The sequence below is a fragment of the Mustela erminea genome, chromosome 15 (genome assembly GCF_009829155.1).
Source record: "Mustela erminea isolate mMusErm1 chromosome 15, mMusErm1.Pri, whole genome shotgun sequence".
In the NCBI taxonomy this organism is placed as follows: Eukaryota; Metazoa; Chordata; class Mammalia; order Carnivora; family Mustelidae; genus Mustela; species Mustela erminea.
The window spans coordinates 60,071,448-60,091,692 of NC_045628.1; the positions used below are offsets into that span (position 1 = coordinate 60,071,448).

At 37.2% G+C, this 20,245-nt stretch overlaps 1 protein-coding gene across 6 annotated transcripts in view; it reads left to right on the forward strand.

Moving 5' to 3' along the window:
- FNDC3A (fibronectin type III domain containing 3A) overlaps positions 1–20,245 on the forward strand; it is a 180,659-nt gene that overhangs the window by 128,639 nt on the left and 31,775 nt on the right. For all 6 annotated transcript variants that reach the window (XM_032314193.1, XM_032314190.1, XM_032314192.1 and 3 more), the window contains 3 exons: positions 5,519–5,578; positions 6,914–7,052; positions 17,138–17,191. In XM_032314193.1, the coding sequence (XP_032170084.1) occupies positions 5,519–5,578; positions 6,914–7,052; positions 17,138–17,191 (253 nt within the window). The remainder of the gene's footprint in view (positions 1–5,518; positions 5,579–6,913; positions 7,053–17,137; positions 17,192–20,245) is intronic.

Here is a 20,245-nt window from a genome sequence, read left to right on the forward strand (position 1 = left end):
TGGCTATCCAGTTATCCCAACACCATTTGTTGACGAGATTATCTTTTTTCCATTGGATATTCTTTCCTGTTTTGTCAAAGATGAGTTGAACATATAGTTGTGGGTCCATTTCTGGATTTTCTCTTCTGTTCCATTGATCTATGTGTCTGTTTTTCCACTAGTACCATACTATCTTAATGACAGCAGCTTTGTAGTAGAGCTTCAAGCCCAGAATCGTGATGCCCCCAGCTTTGCTTTTGTTTTTCAGGATTGCTTTAGCTATTTGATGTCTTTTGTGATTCCATACAAATTTTAGGGTTGTTTGTTCTAGTTCTGTGAAAAATGCTGGAGGTACTTTGGTAGGAATTGCATTAAATGTATAGATTGCTTTGGACAGTATAGACATTTTAACAGTGTTTGTTCCTCCAGTCTATGAGTGTGGAATGTTTTTCCATTTCTTTGCATCCCCATCAATTTCTTTCAAAGTTTTCAGAGTACAGATCTTTTACCTCTTTGGTTAAGTTTATTCCTAGGTATCGTACAGTTTTTGGTGCAGTTGTAAATGGGATCAATTCCTTAACTTCTTTTTCTGCTGATTCATTATGGGTAAATAGAAGCGCAAAAAATTTCTGTACCTTGATTGTATATTCTTCAACTTTCCTGAAGTCATTTTCAATATTTTGGTGGAGTCTTTTGGGTTTTCTACGTAAGAGTATTGCATCATATGCAAATAGTGAAAGTTTGACTTCCTCCTTGCCAGTTTGGGCACCTTTTTTTTCTTTTTGTTGTCTGATTGCTGAAGCTAAGACTTCCAGTACTATTTTAAATAATAATGATGAAAGTGGACATCTCTGTCTTGTTCCTGACTGTAGAGGAAAAGCTCTCAGTTTTTTCCCACTGAGGATATTAGCTGTGGGTCTTTTGTGTATGGCCTTTATGGTGTTGAGGTATGTTCCATCTATACCTATTTTGTTTTGAGGGTTTTTATCAAGAGCGGATGCTATAAAATTTTGTCAAATGCTTTTTCTGCATCATGTGGTTCTTAACCTTTCTTTTATTCATGTGGTATATCACCCTGATTGGTTTGCAAATATTGAACCACCCCTGCAGCCCAGGAATAAATCCCACTTGATTGTGGCAAATAATTCTTTTACTGTACTATTGGGTTTCTCTTGTTGAGATTTTTTGCATCCATGTTCATGACGGATATTGGCCTGTAATTCTCCTTTTTGATGGGGTCCTTGTCTGGTTTTGGAATCAAGGTAATGCTAACCTCATAGAATGAGTTTGAAAGTTTTCCTTCTACTTATGTTTTTTGGAACAGTTTGTCAGAAGTATAGGTGTTAACTCCTTTAAATGTCTGGTAGATTTCCCTTGGAAAGCCATCTGGCCCTGGGCTTTTGATGGTTGGAAGATTTTTAACTATAGATTCAATGTCCTTATTGGTTATGGGTCCATTCAAACTTGTATTTCTTCCTCTTTCAGTTTTGGTAGTTTGTATGTTTCTAGGAATTTGTCTCTTTCTTCACTTGCCTAGCTTGATGGCATGGAATTTTTCATAATATTCTCTTAAAATTGTTTGTATGTCTGTGCTGTTGGTTGTGATCACTCCTATTTCATTCATGATTTTATTACTTGAGTCCTTTCTCTTTTTGATAAGTCTGGCCTAGCAGTTTATCAGTTTTATTAATTATTTCAGAGAACCAGCTCTTAGTTTCGTTGATCTGTTCTACTGGGGATTTTTGTTCTTTTTTCTGTATTGCTTATTTCTGCTCTAATATTTATTATTTTCCTTCTTCTGTAGGCTTTAGGCTTTATCTGCTATTCCTTTTCTAGCCCTTTTAGGTATAAGGTTAGGTTGTGTATCTGAGACTTTTCTTGCTTTTTGAGGTAGGCGTGTATTGCAAGGACCTCTTAGGTCCTCTTAGGATCACCTTGTTTTAGACTGTCATGTTTTCATTTTTACTTCATCTCATTGAAGTTTTTTTATTTCTTCTTCGATTTCCTGGTTAACCCATTCATTCTTTCATTGGATGTTCTTTAACCTCCATGTATCTGTATTCTTTCAAAATATTTTCTTATGGTTGACTTCAAGTTTCATAGCATGGTGGTCTGAAAATACGTATGGTATGATCCTAGTCTTTTTGTACCAGTTGAGGCCTGATTTATGACCCAGTATGTGATCTTTTCTGAAGAAAGTTCCATGTGTACTTGAATGCATATTCTGCTGCGTTAGGATAAAATGCTCTGAATGTGTCTGTTAAGTCCATCTCATCCAGTGTGTTATTTAAAGCCCTTGTTTCCTTGTTGATCTTCTGCTTAGATGATCTGTTCATTTGTAAGTGGGGTGTTAAAGTCTCCTACTATTATTATATTATCAATGAGTTTCTTTAAGTTTGTTATTGATTTATATATTTGGGTGCTCCCAGGTTGGGGGCATAAGTCTTTACAATGTTAGATCTTCTTGATGAATAGACCCCTTAATTATGAATAGACCCCTTATTCATTTCTTATTACAGTCTTTGGTTCAAAATCTAGTTTGATATAAATTTGGGTACTCCAGCTTTCTTTTGGTGTCCATTAGCATGATAGATGATTCTCCATCCCCTCACTTTGAATCTGCAGCTCTCTTTAGGTTTAAAATGAGTGTCTTGTAGGCAGCATATAGATGACTCTTACTTTTTTATCCATTCTGATACTGTGTCTTTTCATTGGGAGCATTTAGTCCATTTACATTCAGAGTAATTATTGATAGAAAGGAGTTTAGGTGCTGTTGCGTTACTTGTAAAGGTATGTTTCTGATGATGGCCTCTGTTGCTTTCTAGACTTTGTTGTTTTTGGTCTTTTTCTCCCTATTCAAAGAGTTTAATACCTCTTGCAGGGCTGGTTTAGTTGTCACGAACGCCTTTTGTTTTTGTTTGTCTGGGAAATCGTTCTATTGTGGATAGACAGCCTTGCTGGATAAAGTATTCTTGGCTTCATTTTTTTTTCCCATTCAGCATGTCAGATATATGCTGCCATTCTCTTCTGCCTGCTAAGTTTCTGTGGACAGGTCTGCTGCAACCCTGTATTCCCTTGTAGGTTAAGGACTTTTTTTTCCCTTGCTGCTTTCAGGGTTCTTTCCTTGTCTGTGTTTTCGTGTGTGTGTGAATTTGACTATGATGTGTCTTAGTCATGGCTGGCTTTTGTTGAATTTAATGCGAGTTCTCTCTGCTTCTTGGGTTTCGATGTCTGTTTCCTTCCTCCAGATTAAGGAACTTTTCAGCTATAATTTGCTCAAATAAAACCTTCCGCCCTTTTTCTTCTTCTTCTGGGACTCCTCTATGATCAAATGTCACTATGTTTTTAAGGAGTCACTGAATACCCTAACTCGACATTCATGATCCTATACCTTTATTTCCTCCTCCTTTTCAGCTTCATTATTTTCCATAATTTTATCTTCTATATCTGTATTCTCTGCTTCATCCATCCTTATTATCATTGCATCCAGTGGATTTTGCCTTTTGGTTATACCATTTTTTATTTTGGCCTGACAAGTTTTTAGTTCTTTTATCTTTGCAGTAAGAGATTCTGTAGTATCTTCTGTGCTTTTCTCAAGCCCAGCTAGTATCCTTATAATTGTTGTTTTAAATTCTTATTCGGGCATCTTATTTATATCTGTATTGATTAAGTCCCTGACTGTTACTTCTTCCTGTTCTTTCTTTTAGGGTGAATTCCTCTGTTTTATCAATTTTGGGGATGATTCTTAGGAAAGCCTCTTTTTCTCCTGCTCCTGAGAGTTAATTGGCTATATTAAGAAGAGGTTAAAAAAGAAAGAAAAAGAAAAAAAATAAGGTTTTATACTCTCTTGGGCCTGGTGATTCAGGAGGTGTTTCAGAGTGTGCACTCTGCAGTTTTGTTTTGGCTGCTGCTTCCTACATGTCAGTCCTCTACAGAATTCTCTTTGCCTGTAGTAGGTGGTATTTGGTAATGGCAGGTTTTAACTAGTGTGTTTTGGTCTGCTTGTTGAAAGAAGCTAGATCCATCCAAAAAAAAAAAAAAAGAAAGAAAGAAATGAGATTCTAGATCCTATTTCCCCTAGAACTGAAGCTTTGCAGCACTCTCTATGATTAGTAGACTTGGTACGTGTGAGGGGTTTGTGCTAGTCTTCTGGCAGATGGTCCTGCTGCACTGATTCTCAGGCGGGCTTGCCCTAGTGGAGATGTACTTGGAGGGTACTGGGGCCTGGGGTGGGGGGGCGGTGCTTGGTGTAAGTAGCTCCAGCCTCTACTAGGAGGGCGTTGGGTGGTACTGTGTTGCTCACTGAAGTTGGTTAGTGCTGATGGGTATGGGGGAAATGGTGTTGCCCTGCTTTCCGACCCATACTGGGGAGTTTGTGTCTGCCACTCTTCAGGAACCCCTCTCAGAAAAGCAGTCACCCCTCTTGTGTTTCAGCTTCTGTCAGATCCCTGCCTTCACCCTGTCTCTCTCAGGTGGCACAGCACCTCCTATGTTTTATCTCAGGCACGGGGCTGGGTTTCAAAACTCCCAATTTTATGGACTCATGCTGATCCTCTGGGGGAGGGTCTTGCCATGCTGTGGCCAGTGCCAGTTTGCCCCAGTAAAGCAGTCCCACAACTGCACAGTGGCTCCGAATTTATGGTAAAGTGCAGCAAAAAGCATCACCAAGGTTTGCTGCCCTCAGCCAGTGTCTGTATTCCCATGTTAGTGAACAGGGATGCACATTGGTGCTGTCAGTTCTTTTGCCCCCAGAGAGGCCATCCACCATTCCCAAATGCATTCCAAAAAAGGGAACTGTTCTTCCCTGTGTGACCCAGGGCATCCTCAGACCACACTGCCCACTCCCAGGTCTCTGCCCTTCTTCCCCACCAGAGCACTGCTAAGTCTGCCAGGCACAACCCCACCAATGGCACAGACTTATCAAACTTAAGACTTTGAGCTCTGCTGCTTATAAAAATTTGCCATAGTCAGCCCCCTTCTTTTCTTAGTCACTGGTGTGGGGGAAGATTTTTTTTCTTGTGCAGTCTCCTGCCTGCTGCTTCACTTTTTTGTTTCTCTCTCTCTCTCTCTCTCTCTCTCCTCTTTCCATGATCAGGGCTCCCGCCCCTCCACAGCACCTACAGCTGTTCTTTCCCCAGATGAACTCTCCACAGCTCTTACCTTCCACAAGGTGGCCATTTTGTTCTCTCGGTCCTCAGTTTGATTTTTTTGTGTGTTTAGAATGATTTGATATTTATCTAACCATATTGGAGGGAATAGGCAACCGTAGGAGCCCCTACTCCTCCACCATCTTAACTCCTCTGTGCACCCACTGTTTGGACACCTTTCTGTTTTAAAGTGGTATGGAGGTATATAACTTAAGTTTGGTATATAGTCTTATTACACAAATTCTGTATTGATGGAATCTGAATATGATTACAACTGGTAAAGTAAGAAACAGTGTAATTTCATAAACTGCCACAAACTGAAGCGTATATAATGTAAATCCTCTGGAAATTCTTCTTTATCAGACTGTTAAATGTTCCTTTTCTTCCCCCAGAGGAGAAGAAACAAGTGTCACTTTAAATGAACTCAAACCAGCTACAGATTACCATGCAAAGTAAGGAATGTCTACATGTTGTCTTAGTATGATATGATAGAGCATAGGTAGTTTTTTAAATAATTTCATTAAAAGCCTGGAATATAATATAATTATTAATTTGGGGGATTAAATTTGGGGGATTAAAATCATGAATTTGTGGACTTTGGTTTCTCTTTTGGTACAGTTATTAACACGTTTCCCAAAAAAACCAAAAACATTTAACTGAAATGTTATGTTGAAGTGTTAGTTATCCTGTTTATAGGACCTTGGGGTTGGAATGAATATATAGATAATAAGTTTAATATGTCTGCATATTATATGCAAATGGAAACTCCCCGCTTTTGAAATTTTTGCAGAACAGAAGCATTAATAATTGTTGATTTATAATTAATGTATTTTTACTACATCATGTTTTAGAAAGAGTTTGGGATATTAAATTAAAATTTCACAGCACTGAGGGGTGGCTGGCTGGCTCAATCAGTGGAGCATGCAACTCTTGATCTTGGGGTTGTGAGTTCAAGCCCCACATTGGGTATAGAGATTACTTAAAAATAAAATCTTCTTAGAAAATTCACAACATTTAACTGAGAGGTAACTTAAATACTGTTTTATTCTGCATAGTTCTATTATAATTTACCAACATTTTACATACTAAAGCCTCCCCAGCTAGGACTCATTAATCTATATTTGGTTAGTCACCCCATTTGTGGTTGGGGTTATTCCTATTAAACTATTAAATTAAGTCTTCAATTATATTTTCTGTGGATAAAGCCAAAGTATTGTCCAACTTAGCACTTTCAAACTGTAGGCTCCAACCATTATTAAATGATGAAATTTGGGTGTTATAGTCAGCATTTTTTAATTAAATAATCTGTATATATCCCTTAGAGATAGTTGCAGAATACTTTTCTTTCTTGTGTGTGTGTATGAGCAAGTACATATCATATAGTTGTGATATGTTGTCACAACTTAAGATGTATTTCTTACTTTGTGTCACAGTCAAGAAATAGGATGAAGCCTCTGGTCTATCCTGTATTTTTTTTTAAGAGCCATCTTTTACTTTGACACGGACTTTTTTTTTCTTTTAAAGACTTTATTTTTAAGTAATCTCTACACCCAACTTGGAGCTTGAAACCCCAGCCTGGAGATCAAGAGTCACATATCTTACCAGCTGAGCTACCCAGGTGCCCACCCTTGTTTTCTTTTTTTTTTTTTTTTTTTTTTCCACCCTTGTTTTCTTGATAGAACATTTGGAAGACACTTTACTGATTTGCAAGTACTTAAAGCTGATGCCTATTGAAGGTAGGATACAATTATTCTACTGTTCAAAACTATTTATTTTTATCGCCATAGAGTCCAGGCAGAATACAATTCTATGAAGGGAACTCCTTCAGAAGCTGAAAGCTTTACCACCTTAAGCTGTGAACCTGACATACCTAATCCACCCAGGATAGCCAATCGGACCAAAAATTCACTCACTTTGCAATGGAAGGTAAGAATATTCTTTAGAGTACTTTCCAACTGGACATTTACTCCTTCCTCTCCCCTCCCCAATTTCAGTTGTTCTTGTCTAGAGACAAAAAAGAACTTTAAGGTAACTTGTTCTTGTTCTTTACATACACTAAACCTTAAAATAATACTCTTAATGGTTTTTTCTTACTATGTGTAAATACAGCAGAAAAGACTGGTATATAATTAGCAGTCCTTACAATACTGGACATGGATGGCATTGAGAGTCTCAGCAGTGCTTCTAAAGTTCATTACAATGCCTTTATATCCTAAATTTTATCATAAAATGAAGTTCATAGTAACTAGACTCATAGTTTTAAAAATATACGGGGAGGGGCGCCTGGGTGGCTCAGTGGGTTAAGCCTCTGCCTTCAGCTAAGGTCATGATCTCAGTGTCCTGGAATCGAGCCCCGCATTGGGCTCTCTGCTCAGCAGGGGCCTGCTTCCCCCCTCTCTCTCTGCCCGTCTCTGTCTACTTCTGATCTTTGTCAAATAAATAAAATCTTTTAAAAAATTAAAAAAATAAAAATAAAAATATAGGGGGAAAGGAGTCAAGATGGCAGAAGAATAGCAGGCTGAGATGACATCAGGTTGCAGGAATTCAGTTATATAGTTATCAAACCATTCCGAACACCTACAAATCAAACAGGAGATCGAAGAGAAGAAGAGCAGCAATTCTAGATACAGAAAATCAACCACTTTCTGAAAGGAAAGACGTGTGGAGAAGTGAATTCGAACCGACTAGAAGATAGACCAAGAGGGGAGGGATCGGCTCCCAGCAAGCAGTGCAGCAGTGGAGCACAAAATCAGAACTTTTAAAAGTGCTCCACTGAGAGACATCACTCCAGAGGCTAAATGGGTCTGGAGCCCTCACGGGGGCAGCGTGATCTCAGGTCCCATGGGGTCACAGAAGGATCAGGGTGTCTGAGGGTAGCGGAGCTCGCAGGTATTAGAGCGGGGAAGCCGGCTACAGAGAAGGGAGCTCTGAGGAGTGAGCTCTCTACCTTAAACTATGATCTGTGGCACAGTCAGGCCACTGCTCTTTAAGTAGGGACCCCACAAGTGGCAGATCCAGGGAGAAACCCCTGGAAGAGCAGAGCAGCAGGAATCTGCTGGGTTTGGAGACTCCAAACAGGGCCTTGAGCCAGAGACAGAAGCGCTCAATCACGGGCCAGGTGAGCTCGGAGCGCGGCCAGAGACCAGGGAGACAGGAGTGATTGAGCACTTTTCTCCAAGCGTGCATTGAGGAGGGGTCCCCAAGCTCTCGGCTCCTCCATGCCCTAGATTGGGAGGTCGCCATTTTCATTCCCATCCTCCAAAGCTCTATGGAAACCGGAAACCGTTCAGGGAACAAAAGCTCCTGAGAGCAAACCAGAGCAGATTACTTAGTCCAGCCTCTGGCAAGGGCGCAGCAATTCCGCCTCAGGCAGACACTTGAGAATCACTACAACAGGCCCCTCCCCCAGAAAATCTGTAAGAACATCCTTCCGAGACCAAGCTCACTGATCAAGAACAGCGGAACTCCAGAGGAGGGAAAAGCAAAGCATGGAATTCATGGCTTTCTCCCTGTGATTCTTTAGTCTTGCATAGTTAATTAAATTTTTAAATTTTTTTTTTCTTATCCTAATTTGTCTAACTTTTACTCTTTCTTCTTTTAACATTTTTTAACTAGTTTATCTTAACAATACCTTTCATTAAAGAAAATCTTCTGGAACCTTTATTATTATAGGCATATTTTATCCTTCATTGTATCTAACTTCATCTTTTGTATACATACAGGGTTTTTTCTTCTAAAAAATTTTGTGATGCAACTTCTTATAATAAATCAAAATATACCCTGAATCTAGCACAGGGCTTTGGTCTAGTCCCCAGCCTGAGCAGATTCTCTCTACCTTTTTTTTCTTTCTTTCCTCAACCGACTTACCTTATCAACTCATTTTGTAGAATTTTTATTAAATTTTCATCTTTATAGCCATATTCCATCCCTTCATCATGTTTACCCTTATTTGTATTTGTGTGTGTGTGTGTGTGTGTGTGTGTGTGTGTAGAGAGAGAGAGAGATTTTGGGAGGTAGTTTCATCTAAGAGACCAAAATACACCCAAAATAAAGTGGGTGGCTCTGTTCTATTCACCAGTCTAATATATATATATATTTTATATATTATATATAAAATATATATTTTATATAAAAATATAAAAATAATATAATATATAAATATAATAGATAAATATTATTTATATTTATGTTATAAATATAAGTATATTTATATATAAACATAATATATTTAATATAAAATATATATTTTATATAAAATATAAAAAATTAAATATATATATATATATATATATATATATATATATATATATATTAGACTGGTGAATAGAACAGAGCCACCCACTTTATTTTGGGTGTATTTTGGTCTCTTAGATGAAACTACCTCCCAAAATCTCTCTCTCTCTCAATATATATATTAAATATAAAATATATATATAAATATATATATATGTTTTTTTTATATATATATATATTTTTTTTTACTTCTATTACCCGCTTTCTTCTCCCCATGATTTGGCATCTCTTCTGATTTGGTTAACACACATTTTTCTGGGGTCTTTGTGGTCGACCCTTTTAGTATTTTATTCTCTCGTTCATACATTCTTATCTGGATAAAATGGCAAGGTGGAAAAACTCACCACAAAAAAAAGGACATGAGGCAGTACCAAAGACTAGGGACCTAATCAATACGGACACTGGTAATATGTCAGATCTAGAGTTCAGAATGATGATTCTCAAGGTGCTAGCGGGGCTCAAAAAAGTCATGGAAGATATTAGAAAAACCCTGTCTGGAGAAATAAAAACCCTTTCTGGAGAAATAAAAGAAAATAAAATCTAACCAAGCTGAAATCAAAAAAGCCATTAATGAGGTACAATCAAAAATGGAGGCTTTTACTGCTAGGATAAATGAGGCAGAAGAGAGAATTAATGATATAAAAGACCAAATGACAGAGATAAAGAAGCTGAGCAGAAGAGAGACAAACAGCTACTGGACCACGAGGGGAAAAATTGAGAGGTAAGTGATACCATAAGACGAAACAATACTAGAATAATTGGGATTCCAGAAGAAGAAGAAAGAGGGAGGCAGAAGGTATATTGGAGCGAATTATAATAGGGGATTTCTGTAATATGGCAAAGGGAAGAAGCATCAAAATCCAGGAGGCACAGAGAATGCCCCTCAAAAATCAATAAGAATAGGTCCACACTCTGTCATCTAGAAGTAAAACTTGCAAGTCTTAGTGACAAGGAGAAAATCCTGAAAGCAGCCCGGGACAAGAAGTCTGTAATATACAATGGTAAAAATACTAGATTGGCAGCAGACTTATCCACAGAGACCTACCAGGCCAGAAAGAACTGGCATGGTATATTCAGAGCACTAAATGAGAAAAACATGCAGTCAAGAATACCCTATCCAGCGAGGCTAGCATTGAAAATAGGAGAGATAAAAAGCTTCCGGAACAAACAAAAACTAAAAGAATTTGTAAACGTCAAATCAGGTCTACAGGAAATATTGAAAAGGGTCCTCTAAGCAAAAAGAGAGCCTAAAAGTAGTAGACCAGAAAGGAACAGAGACAATATGTAGTAACAGTCACCTTACGGGCAATACAATGGCACTAAATTCATATCTTTCAATAGTTACCCTGAATGTAAATGAGCTAAATGTCCCAGTCAAAAGACACAGGGTATCAGAATGGATAAAAAAACAAAACCCATCAATATGCTGTCTACAAGAAACTAATTTTAGACCCAAAGACACCTCCAGATTTAAAGTGAGGGGGTGGAAAACAATTTACCATGCTAATGGACACCAAAAGAAAGCTGGGGTGGTAATCCTTATATCAGATAAATTAGATTTTAAGCCAAAGACTATAATAAGAGATGGGGAAGGACACTATATCATACTCAAAGGATCTGTCCAACAAGAAGATCTAACAATTTTAAATATCTATGCCCCTAATGTGGGAGCAGCCAACTATATAAACCAATTAATAACAAAATCAAAGAAACACATCAACAATAATACAATAATAGGGGACTTTAACACTCCCCTCACTGAAATGGACAGATCATCCAAGCAAAAGATCAGCAAGGAAATAAAGGCCTTAAATGACACACTGGACCAGATGGACATCACAGACCTATTCAGAACATTCTATCCCAAAGCAACAGAATACAGATTCTTCTGTAGTGCACATGGAACATTCTCCAGAATGTTCTCCTATTCTCGTGAAACTGTTCCAAAAATAGAAATGGAAGGAAAACTTCCAAACTCATTTAATGAGGCCAGCATTACCTTGATCCCAAAACAAAAGACCCCATCAAAAAAGAATTAACAGACCAATATCCTTGATGAACACAGATGCAAAAATTCTCACCAAAATACTAGCCAGTCAGATCCAACAGTACCTTAAAAGGATTATTCACCATGACCAAGTGGGATTTATCCTTGGACTGCAAGGTTGGTTCAACATCTGCAAATGAATCAACGGGGTACAATACATTAATAAAAGAAAGAGTAAGAACCATATGATACTCTCAATAGATGCTGAAAAAGCATTTGACAAAGTACAGCATCCTTTCTTGATCAAAACTCTTCAAAGTGTAGTTTTAGCGGGTACACACTTCAATATCATCAGAGCCATCTGTGAAAAACCCACAGCAAATATCATTCTCAGTGGAGAAAAACTGAGAGCTTTTCCGCTAAGGTCAGGAACACGACAGGGATGTCCATTATCACCACTGCTATTCAACATAGTACTAGAAGTCCTAGCTTGAGCAGTCAGACAACAAAAAGAAATTAAAGGCATCCAAATCAGCAAAGAAGAAGTCAAACTATCACTCTGCAGATGATATGATACTTTACATGGAAAATGCAAAAGACTCCACTCCAAATCTGCTAGAACTTGTACAGGAATTCAGTAAAGTGTCAGGATATAAAATCCATGCACAGAAATCCATTGCATTTTTATACACCAACAACAAGACAGAAGAAAGAGAATTAAAGAATCAGTCCCATTTATAGTTGTACCCAAAACCATAAAATACCTAGGAATAAACCCAGCCAAAGAGGCAAAGAATCTGTACTCAGAAAACTATAAAGTACTCATTAAAGAAATTGAGGAAGACACAAAGAAATGGAAAAATGTTCCATGCTCATGGATTGGAAGAAGAAATCTTGTGAAAATGTCTATGCTACCTAAAGCAATCTACACATTTAATGCAATCCCTACAAAATCCCATCCTTTTTTTTTTTTTCCAAAGAAATGGAACAAATAATTCTAAAATTTATATGGAAGCAGAAGAGACCTCAAATAGCCAGAGGAATATTGAAAAAGCCAAAGTTGGTGGCATCACAATTCCAGACTTCAGGCTCTGTTACAAAGCTGTCATCATCAAGACAGTATGGTCCTGGCACAAAAACAGACACATAGATTAGTGGAACAGAATAGAGAGCCCAGAAATAAACCCTCAACTCTGTGGTCAACTAATTTTTGACAAAGCAGGAAAGAATGTCCATGGAAAAAAGACAGTCTCTTCAGCAAGTGGTGTTGGGAAAATTGGAGAGCCACATGAAGAAAAATGAAACTGGATCATTCCCTTACACCACACACAAAAATAGACTCTAAATGGATGAAGAACCTCAATGTGAGAAAGGAATCCATCAAAATCCTTGAGGAGAACACAGACAGCAACCTCTTCAACCTCAGCCGCAGCAAGTTCTTCCTAGAAGCATCACCAAAGGCAAGGGAAGCAAGGGCAAAAATGAACTATTAGGACTAGTATCCAAAATCTATAAAGAACTTATCAAACTCAACATCCAAAGAACAAATAATCCAATCAAGGAATGGTCAGAGGGCATAAACAGACATTTCTGCAAAAAAGACATCCAGATGGCCAACAGACACATGAAAAAGTGCTCCATACCACTTGGCATCAGGGAAATACAAATCAAAACCACAATGAGATATCTCACACAAGTCAGAATGGCTAAAATGAACAAGTCAGGGAATGACAGATGCTGGCGAGGATGCGGAGAAAGAGGAACCCTCTTGCACTAGTGGTGGGAATGCAAGCTGGTGCAACCACTCTGGAAAACAGCATGGAGGTTCCTCAAAAAGTTGAAAATAGAGCTACCCTATGACCCAGCAATTGCACTGCTGGGTATTTACCCTAAAGATACAAATGTAGTGATCCAAAGGGGCACATGCACCCGAATGTTTATAGCAATTTATATGTCCACAATAGCCAAACTATGGAGAGAACCTAGATGTCCATCAACAGATGAATGGATAAAGAAGAGGTGGTATACATGTATACAATGGAGTACGATGCAGCCATCAAAAGAAATGAAATCTTTCCATTTGTGATGACATGGATGGAACTAGAGGGTATTATGCTAAGTGAAATAAGTCAGTCAGAGAAAGACAATTATCATATGATCTCCCTGATATGAAGAATTTGAGAGGCAATGTGGGGGATTTGGAGGGTCAGGAAAAAAGGAAACAAGATGGGATCAGGACAAACCATAGGAGACTCTTAGTCTCACAAAACAAACTGAGGGTTGCATGGGGGAGGTGGGTAGGAAGAGGGTGGTTGGGTTATGGACATTGGAGAGGGTATGTGCTATGGTGAATGCTGTGAAGTATGTAAACCGGCGATTTACAGACCTGTACTCCTAGGGCTAATAATACATTATATGTTAATTTTATATATATATATATATATTATTTTAAGGAATATTCCATTAAATACTCTATTTTATAATAATATAATTTTATAATACTCTCTATTAAATACTCTCTATTTTAATAGAATAATAGAATAGAATAATAGATTTGCTAACATGTAAATTTTTTGTGCCCAGCTGCACAAGAAGATATGATGAAATAGACAGGCACCACAGATAGAATCGATAATTCACATAGCACAGACAGCATTGTCATTGGGAGACATGAATTACTGAAATGATATATGGTCTTTGTAAATTTCTGAACAAATGAAATACAGCCTTTCTCATATTGCAGAGTAGTTACATTTTGGGAAAATCCTGTAACTTAAAACTATAGAAAAAATACCTTGTAAAATGGAATTAGATTCTAGGCTCTGATAATTTTAAACATATATTTCAACCTACATGGATGTCAAAGAGGACATTCAAAAGTTCTAGAGAAAGAAAAATTCTTCATTGTATTGATTTTCCCACACTGTGCAGAATTGATAGCATCCTTGATCCCCACTTGTAAAAAGCAGCCTTTACTCTCCCTGCCATTATTGTGATAGTCAGAAACACCCCCAACAAAATTTCTAAACATGCCCTAGAAGGGAGTACCACCCCTCCTAGCAACTGTTGATTTATAGTAAGAAAATAACTACCAGTCTTGATTTAATTATCTACTCTTACCCCAAGAGCAAAACTCAGGGCTAGCTTTCTTTCTGAAAACTTGTTTGGGTCTTACTAGTCCCTTGTTAGGTGCTTTATGCAGTTAAAAAGTACTGTTAGCACATGTAAATCAGACAAGTATGTACATACATACATTTTTGTTTGTGATAAGTATGACTAATTTTATTTCATGTCACTTAGAGTAGCATTTTATTGGTAGGGCAGTTAGGGTAGTAGCCTGGTGCCTTTCATGTAGGTTCAGTCTTCAGTAGGGTACTGCTATTTATTCTGAAGATAAAATAACATTGAATTTTGAAATTTGCCTTTAACAATAGTCCAGCCAGTCTGCGTAAGATGTAAAAAGTGCCCTTATGCCCTAGGTCTCTCAATTGCCTACTCAGGTTACCCAGGCTTATACTCTTCAAGAAATAGACTTGTATGTGCATAGTAATAGCACAATTGGGGAAAGAGAGAATCATTTGTACTGGTACTGGGGATAGTATTGTATATCTGGAGTTGTTGGGAGGATTATCAGATAATACCTATATAGCCCATAGCATAGTGTCTGGACCATAATAAACATAGTACCTATTGTTGCTATGTAATGTTAAAATTGAGGAAAACTGGCTTAGTGTAGTTTATGACTTAAATATCAGATCTTTTGACTCTGTTGCCTCATATAATCTGAAAATATTACTTGGGGGTTAACGTGGCATCAAAATCATGGCATGGGTGGAATGTGAGGTAGCAGCTTGAGAGAAATATATCAGCTGACATTGTTTAGAGTTTCCAGTGCATGGTGATGATAAAAAGCTAACTGAACTTGGTCTTCTACTCTCTTATAATTACTAATACCTACCAGACCTCCTGTTGCTCAGTTTCTGGAATATTGCTGGGTAGGAACACTGGTTTTGTGTCTGACTAAATTCAGCTCTGTTCTCTTAATGATTGAGTGATCTGGGGCAACTTATTTGGATTCTTTAAAGCTTCCATTTCCTCTTTTGTATAGTTTGGATAATAATACTACAAAGAGTTGGTTTGAAGATCAAATGAGATAAGGTAAAAACACTTTACACCTAATAGTTTCCCCTCTAACTTGGAGAAATGGTCACAGGTTGTTGAAGGTGTCACCATAGCCATGCTTCTCCCAGGGAGTTGAAGAGAATCCATTTCCTTGACTTGGAAAGCCTCACAAAATAAAGTATAAAAAATTAAGGAAAATAAATGTGCAACCTTAGCAGCTAGACCAGAGCAATCTGGAGGCACTAATCATGGGGAAATATATTTTTATACCACACACTTCTTGCTGAGATTTTTAATCTTCTCTGCCTTGGGATTCTCTTCCTTTGCTCTGTAAGAGTTGAATTTCCCAAGGTTTCTTTTTCTGCCCCATCCATACTGTAGTTACTTTGAATTGCCACATCTGCAATACCCCACTTAAAAATTATAATTTAAAAAAATTTTTAAACACAAGATCTTTGTTAATGGTCAACAAATAATTTGGACCTCCGTGTTATAAAAAGTTCTTTATTAAAAAGTTGAGCATTCTTGATTGCTCTTAACATGGTTCGCAATGGGGGTGCCTGGGTGGTTCAGTCAGCTAAACATCTGCCTTCACTTAAGGCAGACCTGCCATCTCAGGCCATGATCCTAGAGTCCAGGGACTGAGACCCACATCAGGATCCCTGCTCAGTGGAGAGTCTGCTTCCCCCTCTCCTCTGCCCTTCTTCCCCACTCATGCTTACTCTCTGTCACTCCCTCTCTCAAATAAATAAATAAAATCTTTTTTAAAATATATGGTTGGCAATACTATATAAAAACCAAATAGAGTCCAGAGAATTATAGGAATTCTCTGGAGAACGATTTTAAAAGTTAAGATCATTTAATTTTTATAAAAGGAGTCTTAGAGTCAGTTGTCTTCAAATGGATGAAGCTATTATAAGGAGAGTAGTGATCCATTGTTCTGCGTCTAAAGTGAGAATAAAGAGGAAGCAAGTTGAAATGGTAGAAAATTCAAGTAGAAATAAGGTTGAAATTCTTGAGTTCTAGAGTGATTAAATACTAGAATAAAATGTTAAGGGAGACAAATTTTCACCACTGAAGATTAACAGATTGTTGAATGAGCAATATTAGGTAATGGGCATATTGTATCTAGAAGCAAAGATCCAGACAGTGTGACCTCTTGAAATTATTCTAAGCTCCCTGATTCTTTCCTTCTCTGGTGTATCTCACAGTACTACTTATAGATTATAAAGTGAGTTTTAATGAAAATAACAGGGTCAATCCTAGGAACTTAAAGCTGATAAAAACCTTCTGACAAAAGACAAAGTGATTTTTTAAATGGATTAAAAAGTTAAGATGGTTCTTGCTACAGGAAGTTGTTCAGTGTTCAGAAAAACTTGAATAAACTCTGCTTTGTTTTCTTACCTTTCATTTAAAGGGATTGTGGGGTTATATAATACATATATATCTGTATTCCCTGTGCAGTTTTTCCAGAGTTAAGCCACAGAGAACATCTACAACACAATAGATTGCTCAGATTAGATTCTCACAGTATCTTTTACAAAAGTTCTAATAATTTGTGCGCGCTCTCTCTCTCTCTTTTTTTTTTTTTTTTTTTAATTTCTTTTAGGCACCTAGTGACAATGGTTCTAAAATCCAAAGCTTTATTTTAGAATGGGATGAGGTAAGTAAATTGGATCTTTTAAATTAGGGGGAATTTATGTGTATTTATCCTCAAGCAGAAATAATTTGTTTTAATAGTTTTTTCCTCTTTAAAAACATTATGAATGCTTTTAGAGTGGTACATGAGCGAATTAATGATGTTCCTAGAAAACATTACTGACTAGACCTCCCTATTTTGTTTTATTTTTTGTTTTTGACTTAAACCCCTCAAAGTTCTCACTTGGGTAATTATCTTGATGAAGGAAATATTTTTTTTCACTTCAGCCTTAAAAGCAAGTATAATTTTTTACTATGGCTACTTTAACACATTTCTACAAACCTGATAGTTCAAAACAACACACTCATTCTCCTATATTTCCGGAAGGTAGAAATCCAGTATGACTCTCACTGGGCCAAAATCAAGATGTCACTTTAACCATGCTTCTTCTAGGAATTCTAGAAAAGAATCCATTCTCCTAACTTTTCTAGCTTCTGGAGGCTCTCTTCATTACTTTCTCATTACCATGAACACATGGCCTCATCAGATAGCCTTTTCTGCCCTTCCTGCCGTTATCACATGGCCTTTTTCCTCTTCTGTCTTCACATCTTTTTCACTCTAAAAAGGACATTTGTAATTCCATTTAAGGTCCACCTAGATAATGCAGGATAATCTCTCCATCTCAAGAGCTTTAACTTAATAACATCTGTACAGTCCCTGAATAGAGTAACATTCACAGGGTCCACGGTTTAGGACTTGGATATCTTTGTGAGCCATTATTCAGCCTACCACAGCAAGCACACAGAGCTCTGTTATGCAGTACTTCATTTTACTATCATTTATTACATTCTCTCTTTGCCTACTGCTTATACCACAGCTAAGAGGTGTGGCCAGAGGGTATAGAAGAAATTCCATTGATAATCTGGGAATTCAGCAGTATGTAGGCGTACCTTGAAGATATTGTGGTTCCAGCCAACCACAATAAAGCAAATATCTCAAAGCAAGTCGCATGAATTTTTTTGGTTTCCCAATGCATATAAAAGTTATATACCACACAGTATTTGTAGTCTGTTAAAGGTACAATGGCCTTGTCTTTTTTTTTTAAAATGTACATACCTTATTTTAAAAATACTTTGTTGTCACTGAAAAAATTAAATTAAATTTAAAAAAATACTTTGTTGCTAAAAATGCTAACCATCATCTGAGCTTTCAGTGAGTCATAATCTTTTTGCTAGTGGAGGGTCTTACCTCAATGTTGATGGCTGCAGGCTGCTGAGGGTATGGTGCTTGCTGAAAGTTGGGGTGCCTTCAGCAGCTTTTTGAAAAAATAAGACAACGGTGAAGTTTGCTGCATCAGTTGACTCTTCTTTCATGAACCATTTCTCTGTAACATGTGATGTTGTCTGATAACATTTTACCAACACTAAAACTTCTTTCACAACCGGAGTCAGTCCCCCGAAACCCCGCTGCTACTCTGTCAACTAAATTTATGTAAAATTCTAAATCCTTTGTTGTCATTTCAACAGTCTTCACAGCACCTTCACCAAGAGTAGATTCCCTCTCAAGAAACCACTTTCCTTGCTCATTTTTAAGAAGCAGCTCTTCATCCACTTAAGTTTTATCATGAGATTGCAGCAATTCAGTCACATCTTCAGGCTTCACTTCTAATTCTAGTTCTCTTGCTGTTTCCACCACATCTGCTGTTATTTCCTCTGTTGAAGTCTTGTAACCCACAAAATATCCATGAGGGTTGGAATCCACTTCTGCTGAACTCCTGTTAATGTTGATATGTTGGCCTCTTCCATGAACCACCATAACAAATACAATAATATGAAAAAATTTGAAATATTACAAGAACTACCAAAACATGACACAGAGTCGCAAAGTTAGCAAATGCTGTTGAAGAAATGGCACCAGTAGAACTGTTTGATGCAGGGTTGCCACAAACCAGACTTTGTAAAAAACGCTATCAGCAAAGCACAGTAAAATGAAGTGCAATAAAACAAGGTATGCCTATATTAAAAGAGTAATGAGGCACAAACAATTAGATTTTATGCCAGAAGTTTTAAGAGAATTTAGAATTAGGAAATCTATCATAGTAATTTAGAAGAAAAAAAAATATGTTGATAAATTATGAAAAGATATTTGATAAAATTTAGCACTTAATTAAAACTCAAATTAGGAAAGGAAGATAATTCCTTATCTGATAGTTATTTTTGTATTAAGTGAAGTACCATCACTAAACAATAAAAGCATTTCTAGTCAAGGCTGAAGCAAGTCAAAGTTGTCAGTCATTCCCACCTTAATGTTAATGAAGTATGTTTTGGAACATACAGGTACAGCCAAATAATGGCTGGGCTGGGGGGCAAAATTATTATTATATAGAGATGATACAATTTTCTGTTTAGACAACTTAATAGAATCAACTGTAAACACCGTTAAATCAGGAAAGTGTAGTAAAGCAGCCAGATAGAGATTGAAGGTTTTCTTTGAAGAAGTCACCCTAAAACCACCGTTTACCTCTACCAACACAGTAGGGAAGAGTGGATGGAGAATAAGAAACGTGTCTATTTTATGTAGCATCCTAAACTTCTAACATTCTTTAGTTGTCCTGAGCTGCAGACTTTTCTCTCTCCCATTCTCTTTGCCTATAATCGGGTTTTTCTCTCTGCTTATATTCTGTTACTGTTAAATCTAGGCAGTTGTGTTTCCAGAATCTTTATTTTATAGAATGTTAGCAGCTATTAAGGTGGAGGTTTGGGAATCACTTAGGGACCTTAAAACTGTGTAGAACTTTTCATAGATTGAGAACACTGCTAGTTGTATATATCAAAGATCACCCTATTTCTGCTATTACTAGTCCCCCCATAGAGATTGTGGGGTCTATACATGGAAAGAACTTCTTTTATTAAACCCAGACATTTAGCATCAGTTAAAACAGGGTACTTAGTTCAAGAAGGTAGATACAGAGATACCTACTTTCTAGTTTGTAAATTCTGCATTTAATGAACAGTAAGTACCATTTAAAAGATGTAGGTTATTTCTACTTTCTTTTGAGATCCATGATTCATGTAACAA